This window comes from Schistocerca gregaria, chromosome 3, assembly GCF_023897955.1.
Source record: "Schistocerca gregaria isolate iqSchGreg1 chromosome 3, iqSchGreg1.2, whole genome shotgun sequence".
In the NCBI taxonomy this organism is placed as follows: Eukaryota; Metazoa; Arthropoda; class Insecta; order Orthoptera; family Acrididae; genus Schistocerca; species Schistocerca gregaria.
This window is the reverse complement of record NC_064922.1, coordinates 774,279,147-774,306,320: the sequence shown is the minus strand read 5'-3', so window position 1 is coordinate 774,306,320 and position 27,174 is coordinate 774,279,147. Positions and strand designations below refer to the sequence as shown.

The window sequence follows — 27,174 nt, the reverse complement described above, 5'->3', positions numbered from 1 at the left end:
GTGGCACAACTTGACCAGAAGAAGGGATCGGTTGTTAGGACATGTTCTGAGGCATCAAAGGATCACCAATTTAGTATTGGAGGGCAGTGTGGAGGGTAAAAATCGTAGAGGGAGACCAATAGATGAATACACTACGCAGATTCAGAAGGATGTAGGTTGCAGTAGGTACTGGGAGATGAAGCAGCTTGCACAGGATAGAGTAGCATGGAGAGCTGCATCAAACCAGTCTCAGAACTGAAGACCACAGCAACAACAAGAGTTATTGATAGTCAATATTGAAAGATTCAGAAATTTTGATTAAGCGAATGGAAATTTCACGTAAATAAAGTTTGAAGTTAATGTAGATGCTCACGCAGCACAATGAGACGATCCAGTACATACTGTAACAATGTTACGTACACAGACTCATACGTACGGACTCGTCGTGAACAAACGAATCATGAGTTTCATCATATCTTCAGAAACACTTTTGACAGTCATAGACGAGATGTATAAATGACATAATGATCACGGAGGAGTGTTGATGTTGCAGGAAGGACGATGCTCCCCGGCTCATATTTTGAAGCTGGAGCCGTCTGCGGCCGTGTAGAGCTGCGCGACCCTAGCACCCCTGGTGGCGTCCGGGGAAAACTGCGGCGGCGTGCTGGGTCGCTGCCCCAGAGCCTGTCGTTGCCCGCGGCTGGAGCGCCTCCGCTGTATCAGCGGCTGCGTGTTGCGCACCAGGTTGTTGACCGCCGTCAGGGTCTGGATCGGAATCTGCAACACGACACGTCACTCAGATAACGGCGCTAAATGAACAAAAATGTTCAAATAAGCGAAAACTGCTACCTACTCGTCTTCTCAAATGACAAAATAAGTGTGGTTGGAGTGAAAACATGCAAACTGTGGAAATCTACAGTGAACAGAAGAATTAAAGTAAACTTTCAAGAAAAGACTAGCAACATTATGAATCATATGTCTCACTTCTGAACGGCGTTTTTCGTCGGTACGCCATATCTCCTGTATCATTTAATCAAAATCAATGACTGATGCATCATTTTCAAGATTTCACTCACTACTAATGACGAAAAGTACACTAATAGTTTAAGGTTATTGTTGTCGTGAAAAACTTTTATTTTGAAAACATTTTTGTCAAAGGAACGCGGAAGGTGCCATCTGTTTACAATCTGTTTAACTAACATACACAACAGTTGTTGCATTGTTTTCGCAGGCGTAGTCTGTCACGCGATTTAGGTCATACATGTCGATGCAAAGAATTTAGAAGGCACCTAGTATTGACATTCCAACTCTACTATTACGTACAACAACGTTTGGAGTTGTCTACATCCTTCAAGCAAGTGTTGAGTATTCTGCGAATGGACTGCAGTACATCAGCATTCGTCATCACAGTTAAGTTATTACAACTACGAGGGTGAGTCAAATGAAAACCTTAAATATTTTTTAGATATTATTTATTGAGCAGAAGTGGTACAAAGCTGCATCACTTTTCAACATAATCTCCCCCACGCTCAATGCAAGTCCTCCAGCGCTTACAAAGTACATAAATTGTTTTAGAAAAGAATTCTTTTGGTAGTTCGCGCAACCACTCGTGCACCGCGTGGCGTACCTCTTCATCAGAACGAAACTTCTTTGCCCCCATTGCGTCTTTGAGTAGTCCAATCATATGGAAATTACTTGGTGCAAGCTCTGGTGAGTATGGTGGATGAGGAAGACACTCAAAATGCGGGTCTGTGATTGTTGTAACTGTTCTACGGGCAGTGTGGGGCCTTGCATTGACATGTTGCAAAAGGACACCTGCTGACAGCAATCCACGTCGCTTTGATTTGACTGCACGCCGAAGATGATTTTTTAGGAGAGCTGTGTAAGATGCTCTGGTGACAGTTGACCCTCTAGGCATGTAACGCTCCAAAATGACTCCTTTTTCGTCCCAAAAGAGAGTCAGCACAACTTTCCTGCTGATGGTTCTGTTGTAAGCTTCTTTGGTTTTGGTGATGAGGAATGGCGCCATTCCTTTCTCGCTCTCTTCGTTTCCGGTTGGTGGAAGTGAACCCAGATTTCGTCCCCTGTAACTATTCTTGCAAGGAAGCCATCACCTTCTCGTTCAAAGCGCCGAAGAAGTTCTTCACAAGCATCAACACGTCGTTCTCTCATTTCAGGAGTCAGCTGCCGTGGCACTCATCTTGCAGACACTTTGTGAAACTGGAGCACATCATGCACAATGTGGTGTACTGACCAATGAGTAATCTGTAAACCTGCAGCAATGTCATTTAGTGTCACTCGGTCGTTTTCCTTCACTTTGGCTTCATCTGCTGCAATGTTCTGTGGAGTCACAACTCGTTGTATCTGACCTGGACGAGGAGCAACTTCCACCGAAGTGACACCATTTGAAAACTTCCTACTCCATTCGTCGACTTGCTGCTGTGACAAACATGCATCACCGTACTGAACCTTCATTCGTCGATGAATATCAATAGGTTTCACACTTTCACTACGCAAAAACCGAATAAATAAGAGAACGCTGTTCTTCCCTGGTGCAAGTGGCAAGTGGTGCGGCTATCTTTATACTGATACTGCGACGGTATGTGTGCATCTGCACTATGCTGCCACCTACAGGCCATTCTGCACGCTGTCTGTAAGACGATTACCAACTTATAGGATAACGGCGCGAAATTTCGATTTGCTATTACAATCTTACGATAATTTTATTACCACTGTTTCAATGCCACAGTATTCAATGAACGAAATGTTTCACAATTCTATTCCATGACGATTTCATATCCAAACAATGATGATTGTATAAAAAGTAGTGGAAGTGCCATTTCTGATTTGTTACCTGGAGAGGCAAAGGCTTACCTCATTTATGATTCTGCATAGCTTTAAGAAATAAGTAAAGTTCAGTTGTACGCTGTGCGATTTTTGAACTCTAAATCAATTTGGTTCATAGCCTCATCAATTGCTTTTAAAGAAAATTGCAGTTATTATGTTAATTACACATATTAATGCTAATCAGGGATTATACAATGGCGGAATATTTGTGGAAACTCACTGAGGCGAGTACATCCTCATTAGTAGATTTATTGACTCCAATAAAATTGTTCTCATACCCCACATTAATACCACATTTTCTCATCCAACCATGCCTTTCCAAATGATAAGACCACAATTCCCAATAAAAGTAGCTTTCGCTATGACAATTAATCAAACGCAAGGTCAGATGCTTTAAATGACAAGATTGTATTTGCCAGAACAGGTATATGTGACATTTGCACACGTTTTTACGTTCAGTGATGTTTATGTTTATGCCAACGACATATACAGCCATAAAGTAGACGATTATCGTATTATAACTGTTAACATTGTTTTCAAAGGTGGTTTGTAAAATAAAGATGATTCAAAAAGTAAAACTGATATGAGAAAGATAATGTCTGCTATCTGTATGTTTTACAATTAATCCTGTTGTATAGAATGATATCCTTACAGATCAGGACAGAGTGCAAATTATTCGCAAGGGTCAAATAGTAATCTACAATTATGAACACAGAGAGCCTGAATCAGAAATATTGAGTGAGTAAACAAGGGAAGATTGAAAGGTGGGAGAGATGTGTACGAGGGCTATACGAAAGAAAGAAACTTGATAACAATATTACGAGTTTTTAAACTTTTTATTCTGTTCCAGTAATGACCGACGCTGTGTCGAGGACTTTCCAGCTAATACAAAGCGAACCGGTATAGAGACAAAGTAAGTCCCAGTTGGAAATACTTGGGAAACAGTTTCCACTTTCAACATAGCCTGACGTTGAGAGATCTATCCTGAAAACCTTGCTCAGAACCAAGGGAATGGGAACTATTTCCAGTTCTGTGAAAGCCTCGTGTATAGTTATGTAAGTGTATTTGTTTATGTGTTTTCACAGGATAGTGAAGGGAAAAGAAATGGAAATGAGTGTATGGCATCGTTGGCGGGGAGGCACGATCCGGGGAAGGTTGACCGCCAAGTGCGTCTTATTTCAGTCGAAGTCACATTGGGCGACTTGCGCGCCGGTTATGAGGATAAAACGATGATGAAGGCAACACAACACCCAGTCCCCGAGCGGAGAAAATCCCCAACCCGGCAGTAAACCGAACTCGCGCCCGCTTGCATGGGATGTGAGCACGTTACCACTCAGCTGAGCAGTCGGACAGTGGAGGAGTTACTTGACATAAGTAATGTAAATGGACCATTATGTTTTAGTCAGCTGTTGTTGTTCTGACTTCCAGTTGTCCTTAAAGTTATATCTGCAGCTTTAATATCCCGTCTCATCTTAAAGACGAGTTTCAGTCATAAAGATCGGATGGGAGAGAAATAAGAGCGAGCACTAAAAATCCTGAGACGGTACAGGGCACTAGCAGCAGACGATATTCCTTCACATTGATTGAGATCATTGGGAGAGTTGATCACGGCAGACCTATTCTACCTGACGTGCAACATACATGAGACTGAGGATAAATCATCAAACTTCAAGAAGAATGTTATGATGTAAATACACTCCCGGAAAGAAATTAGTGCACCTGAAAGATGACTCGATTTTGACACGATGGCGGCATAAGCCATTTGGGGAATAGTAGATGAACTGGTAGAGGTTTCCGCGTCGTCCTCCGACAGATAGCGCACTGGCATTGCTAGCAGAGCACCATTTGTCTCTACTCGCTGAAAGCGAATGTTCACAGCTAGAAGGCTCCATGTGTGATGCAAACGTGTGAAACAAGCAGGCAACCATGCCGCAAGAAGACGCACGTGTTCTTCCTATAGCCAACTGAACGAGTTTGAATGGTGTCAGGTTGTGGCCTTTCGATTGGCGGAATGGCCCTTCCCGAGAAAAGTTGGAGGTGCATCATCAGTTGTGCAACAAAGCTGGTATCGGTGATCACGTGAACTTTCATACTTCTGTAGACGAGGTTCTGGACGTCCATGCAGCACAGACGCCTGCCATTATCGTCGTAGGGCGGGAGTGGCAGATCATATATCTACCGCAGCACAGATAAGAGGACTTGTGAGCCCAAACGTGTCAACACCAACTGTTGCGAGTCGGTTTTTAGCAGTGGTAGTAATGGGACTACGGGTACGCACACCTCTAACCCGTCTTCCACTCACGCCTCAGCATCGATGTGCACGTCACAGGACCACTTGGAATGGCGCGCCCTGGTCTTCAGCGATGAAAGCAGATTCTGCCTGCAAGCAAGTGATGGACGTCTGAGCTTACAACAACGGCCTGGTGAGTGCTGCCCATAGAGTGCACTCGTCCAAGACACAGAGTCCCCACCCCAGGCCTTGTGGGTATGGGTTGCGGTAAGCTACGAATCTCGTTCGCCTTTGGTATCCCTAGAGGGGATGCTAACCGGCGTTCGGTACCTGTAGAATGTTATTAGGCCCGTTATGGTGCCTTTTTTGCAACAGGAAGGTGATGTGTTGTTCCAACAGGATAATGCTCGTCCACACACTGCCAGTGAAACTCAACGTGCTCTACAAGACTTGAAGAAGCTTCCCTGCCGAGTACGATCTCCGTACTTGTCTCCAATCAAGGATGTGCGGAATATGATGAACGAGAAGTCACTTGTGTGACTCTTCAACCAATAACACTTACAGAACGTTGGGAACACGTTGAGCACGCGTGAAATAACTTATCCCAGGACAGTATTCGTCATTTGTACGCTCGATCGGACACCAGAGTCATCACCTCCGTTACTGAACATGGAGGCTGCACCACGTTCCAAGATGGGTGTTTCAGCGAGGGACGATACCTAGTACCTGAGAACAGCCAGTGCTATTGATATGTAAGTGTAATTATTTCATGAATTCCATATGCTCTGCTACAGTAACAAATCTTGAGTGTCTCTGAAGTCTCTAAAACGGTGTATTAATTTTTTTCTGCATCCGTTTGATAAGTCGTGAATCCAGAAACTGAATATGAATTTTTTAGGGAAGACTGGAAAGACAGGTAGAAGCCAACGTCGGGGAATATCAGTTTTGGTAATAGAAAACTATAGGAACATGCGATCCAATACTGGCAGTATCATCAAATCGTAAAGGGTACGTTGTAAAAAGATGGCAAACTTACATTAGTTGTCAACATTAATAGTATTTATAAATTCAGAGAGAGCATCTCACAGTGAAGATTGGAATACATTCTTCGAATTTAGGAAGGTTACGTGGATAAAGTACAGGGACTGCAAAGTGACCTACTGCTTTTACAGAAACGAAACAGCTGTTATAAGACTTGAAAGACACGAAAGGAAGGCAGTTGTTGAAGTGGGAGTGAGACAGGTTGAGAATGGAATGGATCGTGTCTGAGACAAGTGAACATCAATAAAAGTATCTGAACGTAAGTGAATTCAATCAGTTGAAGGTAAGAGAATTAAGATGCTGGTCATTTAAACTGTAACACCAGGAAGGTGAGAAAATAGCGAAGTTCCTCTTATTGTGCTTGTTTAGCACAGCAGGAAAAATACACAATTAAATTTATAATTGACTTGGAGGCATACAGAGTAGAAAATGTAGCCCACAAAGCTGCAACCACTGGCAGCTACAATGGCTCGATCCCGGTTTAGGCACCGAACTGAACAGAGCTTGGATGACAGATACGAGTACGTCATTCCATGCCGCTTCAAATCCATGCTAGAGTGCTGGCGGGACAGTCTTTAGGCAACCCATGACCGCATGGTTCCAACGGATGAAATTTCAACATGTCGATCAGAGAATATAAATCTTCCTACTCCATGACTACGGTGCAGCAACCTTAGTGATATATTATCAGTAAGAAAAACAGTCTACGTTGCAAATGACAGCAGAAACTGTAGTTAACCAATTAACCTTTTTGAGGCCTCTCGAGAATTTCTACTTGAGAAAAAATAAATAGAAAGTTTTTAAATGCTGTATAAAGGAACCAGAAAAAAGCGGGATTTATGTTTTGAACTGAGGCTAAAACATTAGTCATAAATAGCCAAAATATTGGTATGCAACTAGAACGCAAAAAATATAGTTCAAATTTTAAAAAAAGTCCAAAACTAGGAAAGAAAAACTAAACTCGTAGACGAACTGTACAAACGACGGCGGACCTTACCTTTGACTAACGTATGCAGCAGTGCTAAAATAGGACAAAATAGGACCATGCCTATAATCTTGAAACATACATATTGGAACAAAAATTGTGATAGTCGTGAATGCATAACAACTATGCGCGCTCTACGTAAGACAAATATGCTGAAAACTGCCGATGCAGTGTACGGAAATCACGCTAGTCAGCGCTTACGTGTGTACTAGTACAATAAGTAAGAATAAAGTAAAACATATAGTGGTAAGTAAAGGCAATGAAAATGAAAAATGGATCTACAATACAGTTAAAGAAGGACATATGGTGCCATCTGTTTGCATCAACAGCAAAGACGAGATGTACGTAAGAGATGTACAGAAGTTACCATTTCTATACAAAAAAGACAAAAATTATATAATTATATTTATCAGCCAAGTGTTAAATATAAGGCATAGCCAGGAATTAACGTCTTGAAAAGAAGAGTTATGCCAGTTCTCAGCTATAAAATGGTTCAAATGGCTCTGAGCACATTGGGACTTAACATTGGAGGTCATCAGTCACACATCGATGCCCGAAGCAGGATTCGAACCTGCGACCATAGCGGTCGTGCGGTTCCTGACTGAAGCTCCTACAACCGCTCCGCCACACCGGCCGGCTCTCAGCTGTAGTGTTTGAAAAATTGTCATCACTGAATCATAAAATGTCTGTTTCTTACTGAATAGCTGGTCATTAAGACTTAACTCTTCAGCTGCATTAGAGCCTTTTACAATGTCCTTTCCTCAATCAAAGTCAATTTTTTTTCTCTTGAGTGCACGATGAGCGATTCCGATACAGGTTCTACCTGTACACTAGCCTTTGACTGTTCAGCGAACGAGAAATTATTTTAACTGTATTTCTTTTAGTGAGCATATGATGCAAACCAGTTCATCAAGTATTTTTCATCTACTATATTTCATGAGCTTAAGATCGGTCTTGGTACTTATGTACATTTATGAATTTTGACTGTAATTAGTGTTTATGAAACTGTAATGTATGCTGAAAGAAGTCATTGTACTAAACACGCTGGCAATCTCATGAAAATTTATATGTACGAAACACAAAAAATATATTTCAAATAACAATAACATCGTTGGCACGCGCTTTCACAGTCGTATAAATGAGAACAAAGTTGAGTTGCGAAGCATCTGTGGTGTGGCACAGACGCGTGTACTGACGTGCAAATTCCTAATGGATATTCTACTGGAAATGGTGTTAGAATATCAGGCAGGTCAAAATATAAGTGAGCGAGTCTGGGCACAGTAAATGGTCGCAGGAGGATTTTAAACTTAATAAAGAATACTGTGTGGCCCAAATTTATTCAAACTGCTCGCTAATCAAGAAGAGCCTGTTGTTAATAATGGATTCCATAATAAGTGTTACATCCCGCCAAAAGCAACCCATCGCAAAATAGTCCGCAGCTCGTCTACTCGCGGTCTCTTTCTCGCTTCCCGAGCACGGTGTACCGGGTTCGGTTCAAGGAGGGGTCAGGGATTTTCACCTGCCTCTAAAAGACTGGTGTTTGTGTTGTCCTCATCATTTCATCACTATTCATGACAGTGGCGAGACTGGACTGAGCAAGGGTTAGAAATTTGTACGGACGCTGATAACCGCGCAGTTGAGCGCCCCACAAACCAAACATCATCATCTTCATCATCATCAAAATAAGATCAAACCAGTATTTTTATAGCTGTGTAATAGGCAAGCCAGCGTGAAAATAACTTTTTCGGTGCATTAGAGCCTGATTAGTCAAAGAATAAACCTTGCGAAGGAAACTTTATTGACAAACGTCGTTAACCGTAAGAAGGGCAGTTATGTCCTTCTACCATAACTTCCGAGATTATTACCAATAAAGAAACAGTTAAAAGAAAATAGATTGAGTTAAATTTACTGTTCATTTCAGCCACGTAACGGCTGTAATAAAAAGCATAATAACTATAGTTGTTCACATAGTGTTGCACTAATACTGTAGATAATCATTTAAAACTAAAAGTGATTTAAACCCAATTCATATTTCTATGAGAAGAATATGCTCGGTAACTTTACTTCAAAGTAATTTTATGTTGTGTTCTGAAAATGCTATTATATGTATATTTAGGTAACAGTAATATTGACAAGTAGTTCTTGCCACGAAAGAAATTAATCAGTAAAGAAGATTAATTAAATTTGGTCACGATTTTCAAACATCCAGACTGACAGCATTGCCTTGACTTATGTAATACAGTACAGTTTCTATGAAATGTTGTTAGTTGTTGCATATTATTGGTTTTCATATTTTAATTGGCAACATTGCATTCCAAATAAAAGTCTTTAGTGTTCATCCTACACGTGTTTTCTACATCTAAGCTCGGTGGAATGTATTTTGTTCAGTTGCCGCTTGATCATTCCTGTCCACTATTTGTGCGAGTTCGAAGTCATAGTCATTACAGTATTTTACCAAATTTAAAATTTTATGTTTTGGAGGTAGTGAGCGTTTTTATTCTGCAACCTAAATTCATTCAATTTTGGTGTACAAAATTAGAACTAATTACAGTGGACCTTTCACTTATTACCAATGATTTGTTACATTTCGACGTTTTACACAGTAAACACTCGTGCGATACCGACCAGGTTGTGACTACACGTATGCTATTGATAAGCATTAATCTACTAATTCGATGCAGTGTTTCCGTTAGTTACAGAACAAACTGAGGAAAAACTATGGAAGAAACCTATTTATACACCGCACAGTAAAGATATGTTGTATTCTGGAATTCCGTGGCAGTCTGCCCAATCTAAGACATAACACATTGAGCACATGTTAGTTTATAAACGACGGTATGAGAGAATTTGTCCTTACACGGCTGCTCATTATGAATAAAGTAATACTAGATATTGTTATAAGTGGTGCAAACTACTTTAACATTATAGCTCCTAAACAGGCCTAGCGAGCTGATTTGAAATGTTACCCAAGAATGGTACGACAGCAAGATTAGCCTCCGTTAAACTACTACTTTTCTCCACTTTTTGCTTGTACCACTTATTGGCAGTTTTACTACTAGCAACAAGCGCTATATTGGCTAGTTCACGTTCAACAGCGGACGGCGTTAAAGGAATTTCGCATAGGCTGTCTATCAAACTCAATTTATGTTGATGCTGATAGTATGATGACGCATGGATTTCTAAGTCGCACGTATTTATCTTACGAAAGATGTCAAGGTGAGTTTTATTATTTGCGAACTGATGTACAGGGTGATTATAATTAAGTTTAAACTTTCAAACCGCTGTAGAAATAACCCCGCTGGTCATAATGACGTCAAATTGCAACGGAATATTATTGGAGAAGGGGGAAACGTATGGCAAAAGAAAAATAAAGAGTTACGGAATGCAGCAATAGATGGCTCTGTAAGCATCATGAATTAATAGTAGTTGACTACAAATGACAATTGAATCATACAACAATGCCTAAGGTGTACGTTTAACGTTAAACAACTGTACTACTCAGTATGCATGGCTGTGCAGGTGTGATACTGTTACTTACGTCACGCCATCCACCACGACAAGGCCATATCACATTGGATGGGAAAAATCGTTTTCAATTGTCCTCAGGCCAAAAACCGCATAAAGAGCATCATCACATCGATTTTTTATTGTCCTAATGCTAAAAAGTCATAAAAAGCATGAACCAAAATCAAATCGGATTATGCATTTCTGTGTGACTGGCGCAAAAGATGTTCAATATGCTGTCCAACGTTTTCTGCAACAAGTTGAAATGAAGAAACAGCATGTTCCACAATTGATCGAAGTGTTTCCGGGGTCACATTCTGAATGTGTTGTGCAATGCGTGCCTTCAATGCAACTATGTTTTCAATTGGAACACTGAAGACAATCTCTCTCAGATAGCTCCACAGCCAGAAGTCACACACATTAAAATCAGGTGACCGGGACGGCCAGGCTGTAGGGAAATGGCGGCTCATAATTCCAGCATTTTCGAAATGCTTCAGCAGCTGCTTAACTGGGTTTTCAATGTGCGGAGGTACGCCATCTTGCATAAAAATGCCATCCACACACACACACACACGCTGTTGGAGAGCTGGAAAGACGTGGTTGCACAAAAGACACTCACAGCACTTACCAGCGTCGGTACGGGTAACAGTACCGGAAGCACCTGTCTCTTCGAAAAAACATGGCCCTATGATAAATGATGCCGAAAACTTGCACCACACAGTGACCTTTTCAGGATGAAGTGGTACTGATTGGTTCGCGTCTGGGTTTTCCGTTACGCATATTCGACTATTCTGTGTATTGACATATCATGTCAGATGGAAGTGGGCTTCGTCTGTACACAAAATCATCCATGGCCAATCATCGTGCACTTCCATGCGAGCAAGAAATTCTGAAGCTAAAGCAAAGGTCTCTCTTGCTGGCAGGTCAACAGGAAGCAACTCGTGAACACGGGTAACTATGAATGGGTAGCAAAGAAGGATGTTTCGTAGGGTTTTACCTACCATGCTCACGGGTCTGTTCAATGTTCGGGCAATTCTCCGTGCAATACACGTTTTCACACCACCACTCGTCTCCTCCATTTCTGTGGCCACTGCTTCCACTGACGTCGAAAAACTAGTTTCCTCCCTCTACCACGTTGCACACCAAAAGACTATGTCTTTTCAAATTTCCGAATCATTATCTCCAGACCCACGGCAGTCATTGGACCAACGCCTTTCTTCAAACCCTTCAGTGCCCGGAACTTTTGCAGAGCGACGTGTGAACAGTCATCATTCTTGTAATAGACCTTTACAAGTAGAGCGCGATCTTGGACTGAGACACTCAAGACAAGCGTCGCAGACGCAAAAGGAGAAAAAGCCGTGAACCCGGCGTGTTTATACCAACTTCAGTGGATCGTACGCGTGACAGGTGTTTTTATTTACGTTTTCTGCAACTACAGCGATCAATTTTCACACAAGTTTTTTCTTCTGCGATGTGTTTTCCCCCTTCTCCAATAATATTCCGTTGCAATTCGACGTCATTCTGACCAGCGTTTTGAAAGTTTAGTTTTAATTATAATCACCCTGTATTACGTCTAAATTGGACCCATTACTTCGTAAGTGAAAGAAAGTTTTAAATTCATCTTTCACTAATGATATATTTTCCAAAGAGTCATAAAATAAAATGAATACGTCGTCGAGATAGCGACAGTAATATATAATTTTCTTGTAGCGATCGGACAACTGTAGAAAACATTTATATCCTAAACTGTTCACAGAAATGTCAGTCAGTGAGCCAGGGAGTTAACTGCTTATTGGCGGTCCGTCAGCTTTCCGTCAAGTTGCTTGTACACGTTATTATTAAAAGCAGTTATAAGAAGTTACCAATTTAAGATGTGAAGTTAATTCTCTAGGGTCATCGGTGCTAAACCGACACCCAGAAGCCGGGTTTCTTGGATGATACCGATCGTCGTTCACTAAGAATATATATGTACAAATTTTTCATATCAAGAGAAACTGGACAATTTTCTTCTTGTTATTTGGCTCGTTCGAATAATTTTGTAACGCTTTCTTGGTTGTTTGGATTGTCATAAACTGCAGTGACTGAATACTTCAGGCCAGTTGTGTTTTGTTCACTCCGTATAATATCCGCAGATGATATTTTGTTCTCGAAGACTATGCACGAAGACGGAAGCTTTTACTCCATAAAATCTTCATTTCCTTTCCTTACGGAGCCCGTGTAGCATTCATGTAGGCCTATATAACGCAAGCCTTTCTTCTTGTATATACAACAACGTTCGAACATAGATCATTGCTGGAAGGATACTTTCACTTCAAATTATGTGAAACAAATTACGGCCCTGGTTGGTAAACAGGTAGTTACTTATACAGGGTAAACCAGAATTCTGCAGACGAACTTTCAGAGGAGGTAGTATGGTCCACAACAAGAGAGAAATGTCTAGTAAACATGGCCTCTGAAATTGATACTTTAAGAGATACGAGCATTTGCTAATCTTGGCTTCTGTAAAACACATCTCTCCCACTGCAGAAGTGCTCTCAGGTTCAAATGGTTCAAATGGCTCTGAGCACTATGGGACTTAACATCTGAGGTCATCTATCCCCTACAACTTAGAACTACGTAAACCTAACTAACCTAAGACATCACACACACCCATGCCAGAGGCAGGATTCGAACCTGCGACCGTAGGGCCGTGCTCTCAGGTCTTAAGGTGCGCGTTTCAGGGCCCATGTTTACTGAACATTTTTTCTTGTTGTGGTCCGTACTGCCACCTCCAGAATATGGAAAGCAAGAAGCTTGCGGCAGAAGAGATTTGTTTCAGAGTGTCGGTAAAGAAGTTCCCGTAGCTGTTAGGGTATGTAATTTAGAGCCCATGTTTACTGGTCTGTTATTCTTTTTTTGCTCCGTATTACCACCTCTGAAAGTTTGTTGGCGGAGTTTTGTTTCACCTTTCATATGACGAATTCATTCCAGATGCTGATATTTCTTCATCTGCAGATCTTCTGTCTTCTCTTGGATACGTTTATTTTTAAGTAATGTAGTTCAACAATGTCCTTCTTGTAATATACGATGTGTACGCACAAAAGAAATGAGGTATAGGGCACAAGTTGAGAGAGACATACTTCTATTACTTTATGTAATAACAAGAGCTTCTACGGACTTGACAGTGGCTGCACCCAAAAGATTTTACGTAAGAGGAGTGGTAACCTAATGCTCGCTAATGACCATGCTGCAGTAACAATGTGGACTTTTCTTCACACAGCAGTTACACATAGGAGAATGGTCTCGTAGAAGTCGTTCTACAGACGGATTCATCAGAGCTACGGAAATGACGTCTAATGAAAATCGCGGAAAATTCCGAGGAGCAAAGTGCTCATGGACATGCATGTCATACCTGAAGGTTTACTGGGTATAATGACCACTATCTTCCTTAAACATGAGAACTCCACGTGTTGACAGTGAAATGAAATGTAGCTTGAATAACTGATTGCTCGTATTTCCTATTGAACCATCGTCCCCCGAACCGCGATGTGAAACGATTTAGATGGTCTTACGATCAGATGGCGAAGGAACTGTAATAGATGAAAGGTTTTACGAGAAATATCCGTTGAAGTATAACAAAATGTATACCGTGCACATAATGAATATCGCACTGACTTTCAAGATGCGATAAAACATTGAGTGTAGCATACATATTTGCTGGAAGTGGAGTCACCTTCTCTAGAAGCCGGGAAGTCCTTGTAAGTCTTTCTCATTATATCGCACCAGCGTCAGCATCAGCTTCAGGGATAGAATGAGAGCAATAAGTTTTAATTAAGTGGAAAATTAAAATGCGCGGGAATGTCGGCCGCAGTGACTTTACTGATTATTTGATAACTATTTTGAGAACGCGAGTGAGTAGTGAGCTGAAATACGATAATATTGTGGACTGTTTTCGTAAAACAGGCGTTCAAAAATTATTTCCCAGTCTCACAAGCCAATATTAATGGAAAATCATGGTGAATTTTAATTTTACGCATCGTAACTACATTTTCCACTCACGATTAATGTGACGAACTGCCAGAAACCTGAATAACCACTTTCTGCAGCTTGAGACGTGAAGGAGGAGAGACAAGGAGGTTCTGAAAGGCAGCGACAGGGAAGTAGGGCCGAGCCGACTTCAGTGCCGTAGCCAGTTGCACTAGGTTTCTCGGCTGAGTCAGTGGCGCATACAGCCCGGTCGAAATGGTCCCACAGATTCCCGATTAGCTTTCAATTAGGGGAGTTTAGTGGCCGGGTGAGTAGGCTAAACTCGTCCTCGTGCTTTCTGAACAACGCACGTTCTCACTGAGAACTGTGGGACACGTTGTATTATTCTGCTGACACATCATACCGAGCGAAAACAAACTGCAAATTTGTTGCGGGGTGTTTGCTTTCAGGCGTTTCATGCCGTACACGCCAGCGGCCATCTGTCCCATGAAGCGTAAGATGTGATTCTTACGAAAAGGCCAAAAAATGGTTCAAATGTCTCTGAGCACTATGGGACTTAATTTCTGAGGTCCTCAGCACCTAAAACTTAGAACTACTAAAACCTAACTAACCTAAGGACATCACACACATCCATGCCCGAGGCAGGATTCGAACCTGCGACCGCAGCGGTCGCGCGGTTCCAGAATGTAAGGCTAGAACCGCTCGGCCACACCGGCCGACGAAAAGGCCACTTGTCGCCACTAACTGAACGTACAGTTGTGATACTGACATGCCAATTCCAGCCTTCATCAGCGATGTACAGCAGTCAGCATGGGTGTATGAACCAGGCAACGTTTGCTGAGAGTTCGTTGAGGGGACATTGTTGGTAGCACATTTGTTCACTTGGGCGGTCAGTTGCTAAACAGTTGCAGGTTTATTCACCCGCACACATCTCCGCTGATGTTTTTTAGCACTGTCATCTATTGTCCGTAGTGGACAACAGGTGCGTCGGCATCGGGTTTGGATAGCTCCATTTTTCCATGCACGGTATACTTTAACCACAGTGACACGCGAACAGGTTACAGACTTAGCCTTTCTGAAATGCCTCCACCCTTGGCCCCAAAGTCAATTATGACCCCCTTTTGATCGTCTGATGAATCGCTCCGCTTCCGCATTGCGATAGGGACTGCACTGTTCTACCCCCTCCTCCCCCTTCCGACAAGCCTTCTGTAGCGTCTACTTCTGGTGGTGTTACCTGCCGTCTGTGTGTGGTTATTACACACTGACTTCGAACAAACGCGGTAGTCACATTAATGTGACTGGACTGTGTAAAAGTGTAAGTTTACCTTTGCGCTGGTTGTAAACTGTATGTTTGACAGAGACTCGAACTCGGAACCTTTCCCTTACGCGGGCAAGTGCTCTACCATCTGAGCAACCCAAGCACGACACACGCCCCGTCCTCACAGCTTTACTTCCACCAGCGCCTCGATTCCTACTTTTCAAACTTCACAGAAGCTCTCCAGAGCACTTGCGCGAGAAAGGCAAAGGTCCTGAGTTCGAGTCTCGCTCCGGCACACAGTTTTAATCTGCCAGGAAGTGGTTGTAAATTGTTGGTCCATGTGGTTGCCGATGCCAATAACACAGCGGAAAAAGCCGTTTTGTGTTCTTAGCCTCGAGAGGTGCTGTTAAATTACAAATGTGCAGTGTGATTTTCGTCGCGAGTACGGCACTGTGTAATACAAAGTAGTTGACGATGGCACTGACAGTTTCAAGACACTGATAGTTTACGAAAGGGAAAATCCACAGGCCGCCTCTGTCTACTCGTCGCAGACCCACTGTTCCTCCCCTTGCGACAATTTTGCGTTCACTGCGGCGCCGTATAGTGACAGTAGTGAATTTCTGCAAACCCAGGGCATGAGTTAGACCAGTGATATTCAGCTTTTCTTCTTCGAATAGCCCCAATTTTCTATTCTAGCCTGTACCCCTCGGCATAGGCACTTCGCCTAACCATAGCGTTATCTTTAAGTATAATTATACATAATCGTTTCTAAGACAAATTTTAATGTCCCAATATCAGTTGAGGTATTGCATGTCATTACTCGGTTAACTTTTCCGCTTTTCGGAGGCAATTTTCAACCTTATGCCGTTAGAGGACTGCGATCTGTAGCGTGTAACGTGGCGGTGTGTAACGTAACTAAGACGCTGCTTAAGAAACAGCGTACTGTAATATATTTTCTAACCGCAGAAAACGTGCCTCCAATTGAAATCCGTAAAAGAATAAAAGCAGAGGACCGTGATGATTGTATGGACACCAATAATGGGTGACGTTGAGTTGTTCGTGCTTGTAATAAAGGGTACGTTGGGGCTAACCCCAGAGTATGTGACAGAGCTCAGGACGACTGCATGCGGCAACCGACGAGACTCATCGGAATCCGGTGGATGAACCCATCAACGAAAATAGAGGCGCCCACCATGCACAGAGTTTTCTGTACCGCAGTTATGCAGTGATAGCCTTCACACGATTTTCCCTAACGACGCGTATGTCCAGAAAACAAATTCCCAAGTAGCATGAAGAATAAAATTTGTTTCTTGTATATGCACGTTAATCACACACTGCGTACTTTGTTGTTTGAAGTAGTAAGCTGTTATGTCGAAAATGTTGTTAGTTTGCTCCACTGATTAGTGACCATTTATAAGTCCAAGGACTGGCAGGTAAGAGGAAATTCCGAAAAGTGAATCTGTACCTGGGTGCCAATGATGTAACGGAATACCAAGTCCAACTGGAACGGATCTGCTAAAACGCTGTGGTATTCAAAGAAACGCCTACTTGTTGATTGTGAATTGTATTTTGTTTTTCAGCTGCAATGAAAAGATTTCGTGTAGATAAAAGTGAGAACAACTACTTCCGAAGATGTAAACGAAATGTTATCTCAATACTGAACGGCGATCTTTGTATGTACAATGTAAGTGGAAATCATTTTGAAAACGGATGACAGTATATACAGAAAGAGAAATCTCTTACGTTATGAGTTGTATAAAACAATCAAATAACGGAAATAAGAAAAACTGGGAGGAAAATGAAGTAACGATGTTTGTACTGCAAAATTAGTATAAGCTTGTGCTGACAGCGCATCGAAAACACACATTAGATATACTACCTTACAGAAACGCAGTGCCCGTACCTAATTTCTTTTTTGTTATGTACCCTGACTGAAGATGTGAAGCACCGAGAAGGGGAGGAGGAAACGAAATGAAACTTCATGGATTGAAAGGGGATACGATGTTATTTCAATGACTGCAGTATCGAGTGAAATTTACAGAGAACATGGCAATATGAGTCCTCTGATCAACATGACTTTGCATCCCCTCTGATCCAGACGCTTGCACTGATTCGGCTAGGAAAGGTGTCATAAAGGCGTTGCATCCACTCCTGAGTGAATCTGGCTCACAATTGTTGTAAATGGTCCTTGGTATGCTGGACACTAGCACTGGGATGGAGAATAGACGTCAGAGTTAGACTCACACATAGGCGGGCTCCGATCTTGGGATCTTTCTCGGTGCGGGAATACCTCAGCGTCATGCAGATAGTTCCCAGAGACATGTGCCAAGTGTGAACCAGCAATGTTCTCTTGATAAATGGCATCACGATATTGTCATATAAGACGTAACACATGATGACGAAAGATGACCGTGGTGTATGGTTGTGCCTTGAGCATTCCCTCACTTACTCTCAGCAGTAACGTGAAGCGTTACCCGATGGCTCCCTGCACGATGATGCTGCGATAATATCGGAATTGGACATGCCCCATGTCGCCCCATTTTTACCAACAATGGCCTTCCTGGGTAGTGCAGAATCGCGATTTATTGCCTGCCACAATGCGATGCCATTCACTGGCAATCTATGCAGCTCGGTCACGGAAAAACTCCAGATGCACTCGTTCGTGTTGTAGTGTTGACGGTAGCCTGGGCATGGGACGATAATTCCTGGTCTGGCTGCCTCAACTTTGTTTAAATTTATATAAATTGAAACAATTTTATAAAAATTTAAACAAATTTATACAAATTTAAACAAATTATATTCGAATTGAATGAGCAGCCTCTAGAGGGGGGCAACACCATACTAATCCCCGTCAGCTGCAGGAGTAAGCTCTTAGTATAAAATTCGAAATTCGAACCTATTTTTCGCTTGATGGTGGTACTGCCCCAATTGTTTAAATAAAGACTTATGTCCATTTCCTAGGAAGTGGTGACTTATGTTAGTGGAGGTAGGCCTTTCTTTCCCGCCATTTTCGAAAGTTAGTAGAGGTAGTCCAATTGACCTTCGTGCGCGCTTCGTTACAGGATCATTTAGTAAGCGCGAAAGCGTTACGGAGATGATAGATAAACTCCAGTGGAAGACTCTGCAGGAGAGACGCTCAGTAGCTCGGTACGGGCTTTTGTTAAAGTTTCGAGAACATACCTTCACCGAAGAGTCAAGCAGTATATTGCTCCCTCCTACGTATATCTCCATGATTGTTGCACTAGATACAATGATGTTACTTCCAACCACAGAGAATGAAGTCAATAAAACTGTTCAAAAGCTAAAAAATAAAAAGTCAGAAGGCTTAGATGATATACCAATGTGTGTACTGAAACAATGCATAGGGATTATACAAGGCCCATTAACAAATATAATAAATGAATCCTTCACATCAGGGACATTTCCAGAGCAGCTAAAACAGGCAAGAGTTGTACCTTTGCTTAAGAAAGGTAATGGAGAAGACATAGAAAATTACCGGCCCATTTCCCTGCTGTCAGCATTCTCAAAAATAATAGAAGCAATTATGAAAGACAGATTAATGAATTATCTGAATAAATACAATCTTTTAAGCAAATCACAGTTTGGTTTTCGAAGTGGCAAAAATACGGAGTCAGCCATAGTAGAATTCACAAAAGTTGTACTTAATGCTCTTGATAAAGATGAGTGTGTCACAGGCATATTTTTGGATCTTTCTAAGGCTTTTGATACAGTCGACCACAAGATTCTATTAAATAAATTAGAAGCATTAGGAATAAGAGGGGTAGCTAATGACTGGTTTCGATCATACCTAACAGATAGGGTACAAAGAGTAGAGATAACACATACTTCAAATAGATCTAAACATTTAGTAAAATACTTATCAGAACCAAAACATATTAATATATGGGTTCCACAATGTCATCAGCATGTTATGCCCTTAGAATTCTATCATCTGTGTGTAACATGCAGTGTCTTTTAGTTACATATTATTCATATGTACACTCAATACTTAGCTATGGCATTCTTTTTTGGGGAACAAATCCACAAAATATGAACACAATTTTCAAACTCCAGAAAAGAGCCATAAGAATAATAACCAGAAATAGTAGTCGAGCTCATTGTAAAGATCTGTTCAAAACACTGGCAATTCCTGATATACATCAATGACTTTCCCAGTAGTGTTACTCATGGTGAGAAAATTCTCTTCGCTGATGACAGCAATATTATAGTCACTGAGAGAACAAGAGAACTCCTTACTGAGAAAGCAAATGAAACTCTCAAGGAAGTTTACGATTGGTCAATAAGCAACAAATTGACATTAAACATAAAGAAAACTAATGCCATGAACTTCAGTTTGAAGATGAAAAATGACAATGTTAAATTAAATGTAGATGGCACCTCTATAGACTGTGTAACAAATGCAAAATTTCTAGGAATGAATATTGACTCTCAGCTGAAGTGGTGCGAACACACAAAGGTACTTGCAAACAGAATGTCATCAGCATGTTATGCCCTTAGAATTCTATCATCTGTGTGTAACATGCAGTGTCTTTTAGTTACATATTATTCATATGTACACTCAATACTTAGCTATGGCATTCTTTTTTGGGGAACAAATCCACAAAATATGAACACAATTTTCAAACTCCAGAAAAGAGCCATAAGAATAATAACCAGAAATAGTAGTCGAGCTCATTGTAAAGATCTGTTCAAAACACTGGGAATTTTAACTGCTCCATGTGAACACATTTACCAGTCAGTTGTACACATCAAAAGTAACATTGGCAATTACTGCACAAACAGCTCTGTCCATGACCATGCAACAAGAGATAGACTCAACTTACATTTACCAAGAAAAAATAAACATAAAACTCAAAACAGCATTTTCTACCAAGGAATAAAACTGTACAATAAATTACCAAAAGAGATTAAAGAAATTTCAAAAATACACTTATTTAAGAAGGCAGCTAAAAAGTACCTGTTATGCAATACATTTTATACATTGAAGGATTACTTAGATAAAGCAGAGTAGGGGTTTGATAAAAAAATGTTATACAAACAAATAATAATAATAATGATGATTATAAAACATCCAATATTCCACATAACACCTTCACTTTATTATTTTTCTTCTTTTTTCCTTTCTAGAGACACTCTCCCCTCAAGCTATGCATAACACAATACTAACACCTCTTCCTCTTTCTGAGCTCAACATCTCACTCATTATGACGGGATGCTGACTCAGTTTTTCAGGATAGCAAATGGGAACTTGCAGTACAGAAAATGGCCCAAGGATCACCTGTGTGTGTGTGTGTGTGTGTGTTTGTGTGTGTGTGTGTGTGTGTATGTAGTGAGTGAAGTGTTATGAAACAATGTGTGTATAGTGTGTGCAGTGACTGATAGTGAAATATGAGTGAATAGTGTGGCATTACATTATTTAATGAGTTATTTGTAAATAAATTATTGTATACCAGGAGTAAAATCTAATGATTGTCTCTAACTAGAAGTCTGTAAATATATGTGTATACGAATTAGCTTATTGTAAATTGATCTAAGCTTGTAAATACTTTGACATGTCCTATATCCTTGTAAAAAGAGATCTATGGATGAATAAAACTACTACTACTACTACTAGGATAAAATCAGAGAGATTAGAGCCCACACAGAAGCATACCGACAATCCTTCTTTCCACGTACAATACGAGACTGGAATAGAAGGGAGAACCGATAGAGGTACTCAGGGTACCCTCCGCCACACACCGTCAGGTGGCTTGCGGAGTATGGATGTAGATGCAGATGTAGATGTAGACCTATCTTCCCACCAAAAGCAGCCATCTCGAATTGCGTCATCAGCTGACGTCACGGCCGCCATCCTGGATAACGGTACTTTGGGGTGACGCTGCCCCTGGAGTGACCGCCTCCCTGGGGTGATGCTCCCACTACTCATGGAGTCTATTACTTGTCATATAGCAGAAGCAAATGTGAAGGGGCTACGATGTGCTTGGTGCGTAGCACAGCGATCCTCCATGTGGTGGTCAGGCATCGAATGGAATCTTGACGAGTATGCCTGTACTCACTTTAGTGTGCGGTCCAACATTAGGCCACTGTCTCGTCGACCCACAAATCTTGCTATTGCACAGTTCCCCACATGACGAAATGGAGACCCACAATGAGACCCTTTGCAAACTCTATCAGATGCTGATAACGCTGTCTCAAATCAGTACAGGGCATCTTCGTGGCCAAAGTGGTGATTACTCAACATCTGGCGCTGTTCATGCCCCTTATGTAGCCTATCAGTCCTGGTAAGAATACTAAACACGAACAACACTAATCCACTCTGGTGTTTATGTAAACGAAGTTAAATTCACATCGAACCATGCCTTATGAGTGCCTCACAGTTTTCACCCACTGTATTTCAGTTTCAGGTCACAAGTTTTACTATTACCGGTTTTTAGCTTTTACCAAGTCATCATGATGTTGATAAGTCGGAATTGGTAATGAAACAACTTGTGTGACGTGAGGCCGAATTATATAAGAAAAACAGAAAAAACGTAAATAGGAACAACAAATCCCGTATGTAATCTGGAAAGTGCACTCTTTTTAAGTAAATCTCATTTTGCGTCATTAAAATTACGTACATAACGCCTAAGGCAAATGTTTTCAAGGCTCCTGTAGCTAAATAGGGGGTATCTTTTAGCAGAACAGCTTGAATTCACGAGAGAATGTTTGTATAGTGACGGTGTTTTCATTTTAAAACAATGAAATCAGAAGCAGGAAGACACTAGAAGTAGATGGGCACAGACGAAGAAGCCATTATTCAATAAAAGACTTCTACTTATATGAAATGTTGATATGAAGGCGAAAGATAGACTGTCGATAATCTGGAGAAGAAAACGCTGATGCACTTTAATTAGGCCATATCACATAATACTAAAAATTAAGTGGCCGCATAAACCAGTGAATGCAGAGATAGATACTAAAAGGTATAGCCGAGGATATCCATGAATGGTAGCTCGATGCTGAAAGCATCAAAGCATCAGTAGAGGGAATAAAAACAGGAAAATCTAATAGAATATGTAGGAAACATCTCCCACTCCATCTAGGCGACTGGTACAGTATATATGTTCTACAAAGGCGAAACGAGTTATGAAAGCAATATTTTCACAATCAAGATCATTTTACTAAAAAGATGTGATACAGGTTATAGAGAATTTCGACTGCAGCAATTACGTAGAAATGACCAGATTAGCGTAAGGTAGGAAAAGATGAAGGAGTACATAAAAGACTAATGCCAGAAGTTCGACTTACAAACCCATTGGCTACAGATAAGCATCAAACAACGTTTACAACCACGGTTTTTGGTGACATAATGAAACAAAACGGCTACTCACGTCACTTGTTCTAGTTATAATAGGAGTATGTTCGGACATTCTGGTGTTGCCAATGAACGAAGAAGAGAGTTAAATGCAATCATAAACCATTTCCAGCAAAGGTCCAGTACGGTTACTGTATGACGCGATTGAAGATAGCAAGAGGTAACACGAAGTTTAGGGTTAATGGAAATAAATATTACACCTAAGTACGTACAAACGTAGCACCGAAATTCCTGACACTTGAGACTGAGTTGATAATCTGTATGTCGCTACCGCTCTACGCTTAACTCATCTCCTGCAGCTAGTTAACCTGCTTCTCACCAGTGTTGTGATGGTTGCCTAACACAATGTCTTGGTAACGGGGCTGGATTACAATATTTCGATTATGTGATTTCACTATATCTAGCAAGAAAAGTACAAACATGTCGAAAGTTATCAAAACATTAAATAGGTTTAGCGCAAAGTACATTTTCTAACGTCTTATTGATTGAAAACTTTGTTTTTATTTTCATTTCAGTGAGGAATAATTGTAGTTTCGAACGAAGTTTTCTCTCTGCAGCGGGGCGAGTGCTGATATGAAACGTTGTCTGGTTCGAGTCCCAATCCGGCACACAGTTTAACTGTCCAGTAAGTTTCAGTTGTAGTGTGCATTCAGATCCAGTTTTCATCATCTACTACGAAAATCTTCTATATATTTAATGATATCCCATATTTATAATAGTGCGACCTAAAAGTGTCTCAAATGACATGACCTTGGTGAAGCGATGGCGTTCTGGACCCCAGGTTCGGAACCAGCCACTACCTAAATTTTAAATAAAAACCATCTGCAATGGCGACCAGAGACGTGCGGCATAAGAAGCCACCCTAGCTCTGCCAAGGGCCTTGTCAAAAAGAGCGGAGGAGCGGACAGACGTTCAGTGCATTCTCTTGCTCTATTGGTGAGAAAGTGCCCCAAAACGCAGAATCAGGAATGGAAACCACTCGGTTAAAGACATATAAGGTGTACCCACAGCGCATGTTGCCTGTAACTGAAAAAGTGTCATTGTGATCTTTCCATTCGCAAAAGATTCTGGATTAGGCCCCAGCTCGGAACTCCGGGAGGGAACTGCCAAGAGGAATGTGAATATGAGAAAAAAGATGAAGTTACTAACAACTGGATAATATCGTAGGAGTCGGAGCTTGGAATATCAGAACTTTCAACGTAGTAGGAAAGCTAAAAAGTCTGAATGCTAAGGCTCAGTCTATGGTGAGGGACAGTGAAGTGAAACGGAAAGAAGATAAGGATTTTATTCAAAGAAGATAAGGATTCTGCTCAGAGTAATATAATTTAACACGAATAGCAACGGAAAATGATATGACGGGAGTAGGATTCGATACGAATAGAACAGACAGTCAGCTACTGTGAAAATGTCAGTGAAAGGGTTGTTCCGATCAGATTCGGCAGCAAATCAACAGCGTGGTCTAGACGGGGATTAAAAAAAATTCAAGGTGAAAGAATATCAGTGACAAGTTTGACTGATGAAACTGCTGTCATCAGCGAAACTGAAGAATTACAGGACCTGTTGAATGTAATGAATGGTCTAATGAGTACAGAATATGGCTTGATAGTAAACGGGAAGAAGAAAAAGTAAAGAAAAGTAGCTAAAATGAGAATAGCGAGAAACTTATCATCCAAGTTGGTGATCACGAAGTAGACTAAGTTACGGAACTTTGATACCTTAAAAGCCAAATACCCCCTGACGGACGAAACAAGACATAAAATCTAGACTAGCACAGGCGAAGAGGATATTGCTGCCCAACTGTAGCCTTCTGCTATCAAACATAGGCGTTAATTTAAGAAAAAAGTTTCTGAGAATGTACGTTTGGACCACAGAATTGTAGGGTAATGTATTGCGGACGGTGGGAGGACTCAGACAGAATGGAATCTAAGCGTTTGAGATGTAGTGCTACAGAACAATGAAGGAAATTAGGTGGACTGATAAGGAATTAGGGGTTTCCCCACAGAACTGGCGAAGGAACATATGACAAACACAAGAAGGAGGGTCAGGATGATAAGACGCAATCTGAGACATAAGGGACTAATTTACATGGTACTAGAGGGAGCTGTAGAGGATAAAAACTGCAGGGTAAGAAATATTGGTTGCTGTATTATAAAATATCACCAAAACACACTTGAGACAGGGTGATGATTTAGGCTAAATAGGTGTTGCACAGATGTCTTACCTGAAATATGTTGTCAATGAGTTGTGCTCTGTTACCGTTCGGCGTCTGCCTCTTCGCCCTCTCCAAGTGATGAGCCTCTCGTGAATCCTGCACAAACGTCATGCCCTTAATCACAAACCCATTACATTTTGGTATGAAAGCTTAAATTATTAATTAATTCGACTAATTTAAAAAATATTACCTTCAGTTATACAACACCAACTACATTAAGATTTTATAGGCTAACAAAAGAAATATGATAATTTTGAAGGGTGAAACAGTTGCATTCTATTATTATACGTTGCATAGTAAAACGTACTCTTTAGTGTACCGCATATAAAGATTTTTTCTCCTTTGTTTTACTAACAGATAACAGAAACGAATGACTACCTACATACACCAGTGACGTCATTATCAGCTCAATTTTATCTGCACGCTTCTTAAGGAAACGATATACCATTGACGAATATTCTTGAATTCTCTATAACCCTGTTTTCGAACATTTCTAAGTAAGTTTTAGCGATACATTTATCGTCTTTATTCAGTATATCTCAGTTTACAGTTCTCACTGTTTCTGTGAAATTCTCCTCCGAGTCATACAAGCCATTCATCGTTCGCCCTGCTTATCTTCGGGTATCGATCTGAGTGAGATCTTTGCCTCTCAACAGTGGTCATGAAGCGATAATTATAAGTATAATGTGGTTCAAATGGCTCTGAGCACTATGGGACTTAACATCTCAGGTCATCAGTCCCCTAGAACTTAGAACTACTTAAAACTAACTAACTTAAGGACATCATACACATTCATGCCCGAGGCAGGATTCGAACCTGCGACCGTAGCGGTCGCGTAGTTCCAGACTGAAGCGCCTAGTACCGCTCGGCCATCAGCGACCGGCTAAGTATAATAAACGGATATAGAAGTGACTGTAATATACTCAGTCAGGACTTAAGAAAACGTTTCTGAGATCTACTGATCGCTGCTTATTCAACAAGTGACATTTTATTTATTATAACATAGGTGAACATGACAGTCCAACATAACAGTTCACCGGGAAGGGTGCCTATATATATACCTGCTCCTTAATTTTGACCTACGGAATATGATATCAGTACCTAATTACGAACAGTATTGTCAGTATTGTAAGATAGTTGAAATGTTATTAAAAATGAAAAAAGGTGTGCGGTACGCAAATAGAACAGCTAATTATCGAAATAGTAAGACTGAAGAGTAATGACAGATAAAATGAATCGTGTATCAATCCTACGCTTATAACGTGCCATACGGTTAAATAAACATTACCACACATAAGTTTTAGGGTCTTCTTGAAATTTTTCCAGGAGTTCCTCGACGGAGTGGAAGGAGTGAGCCTAGAGGAAAATCTTTTATCTATACATGAGATTGAGGGGATTAGTGCTAAAATATATGATTTCTTGTGGCAGCTTATCGAAAATGGATGGAGCAGAATGCTGCACGCCTTTCTGCACAAGAGTCAATGAGATGCGTTCCAAATCCAGACCGGATTTTCTGTCTATTATTAATTGAGTGAAAGTTGTTAAATCTTGGGAACAAGCTGATATTTTTAACAATAAACGACATTAAGAAAATATGTATTGAGAGGCCAATATCAGAATTCCCAGAGTACTGAACAGAGGTCTACAAAAGGTTCGCGAACTCCACCAATAATGATCTAACCGCCCTTTTCTGAGCCAAAAATATATCCTTTGTGTATCAGAGGAGTTATCGCGAAAGGTAATACCATGCAAAGTAGACTGCTTTTCGTGTTGAACT

General features: G+C 41.0%; 1 protein-coding gene across 1 annotated transcript in view; it reads right to left on the bottom strand.

The window, feature by feature from the left end:
* Positions 1–260: 260 nt before the first annotated feature.
* Positions 261–27,174, bottom strand: part of LOC126354815 (uncharacterized) — a 49,485-nt gene continuing 22,571 nt past the window's right edge. The window contains exons 3-4 of the mRNA XM_050004754.1: positions 25,407–25,493; positions 261–756 (exon numbers count right to left, since the gene is read on the bottom strand). Of these exons, the coding sequence (XP_049860711.1) occupies positions 553–756; positions 25,407–25,493 (291 nt within the window). The 3' untranslated portion in view covers positions 261–552. The remainder of the gene's footprint in view (positions 757–25,406; positions 25,494–27,174) is intronic.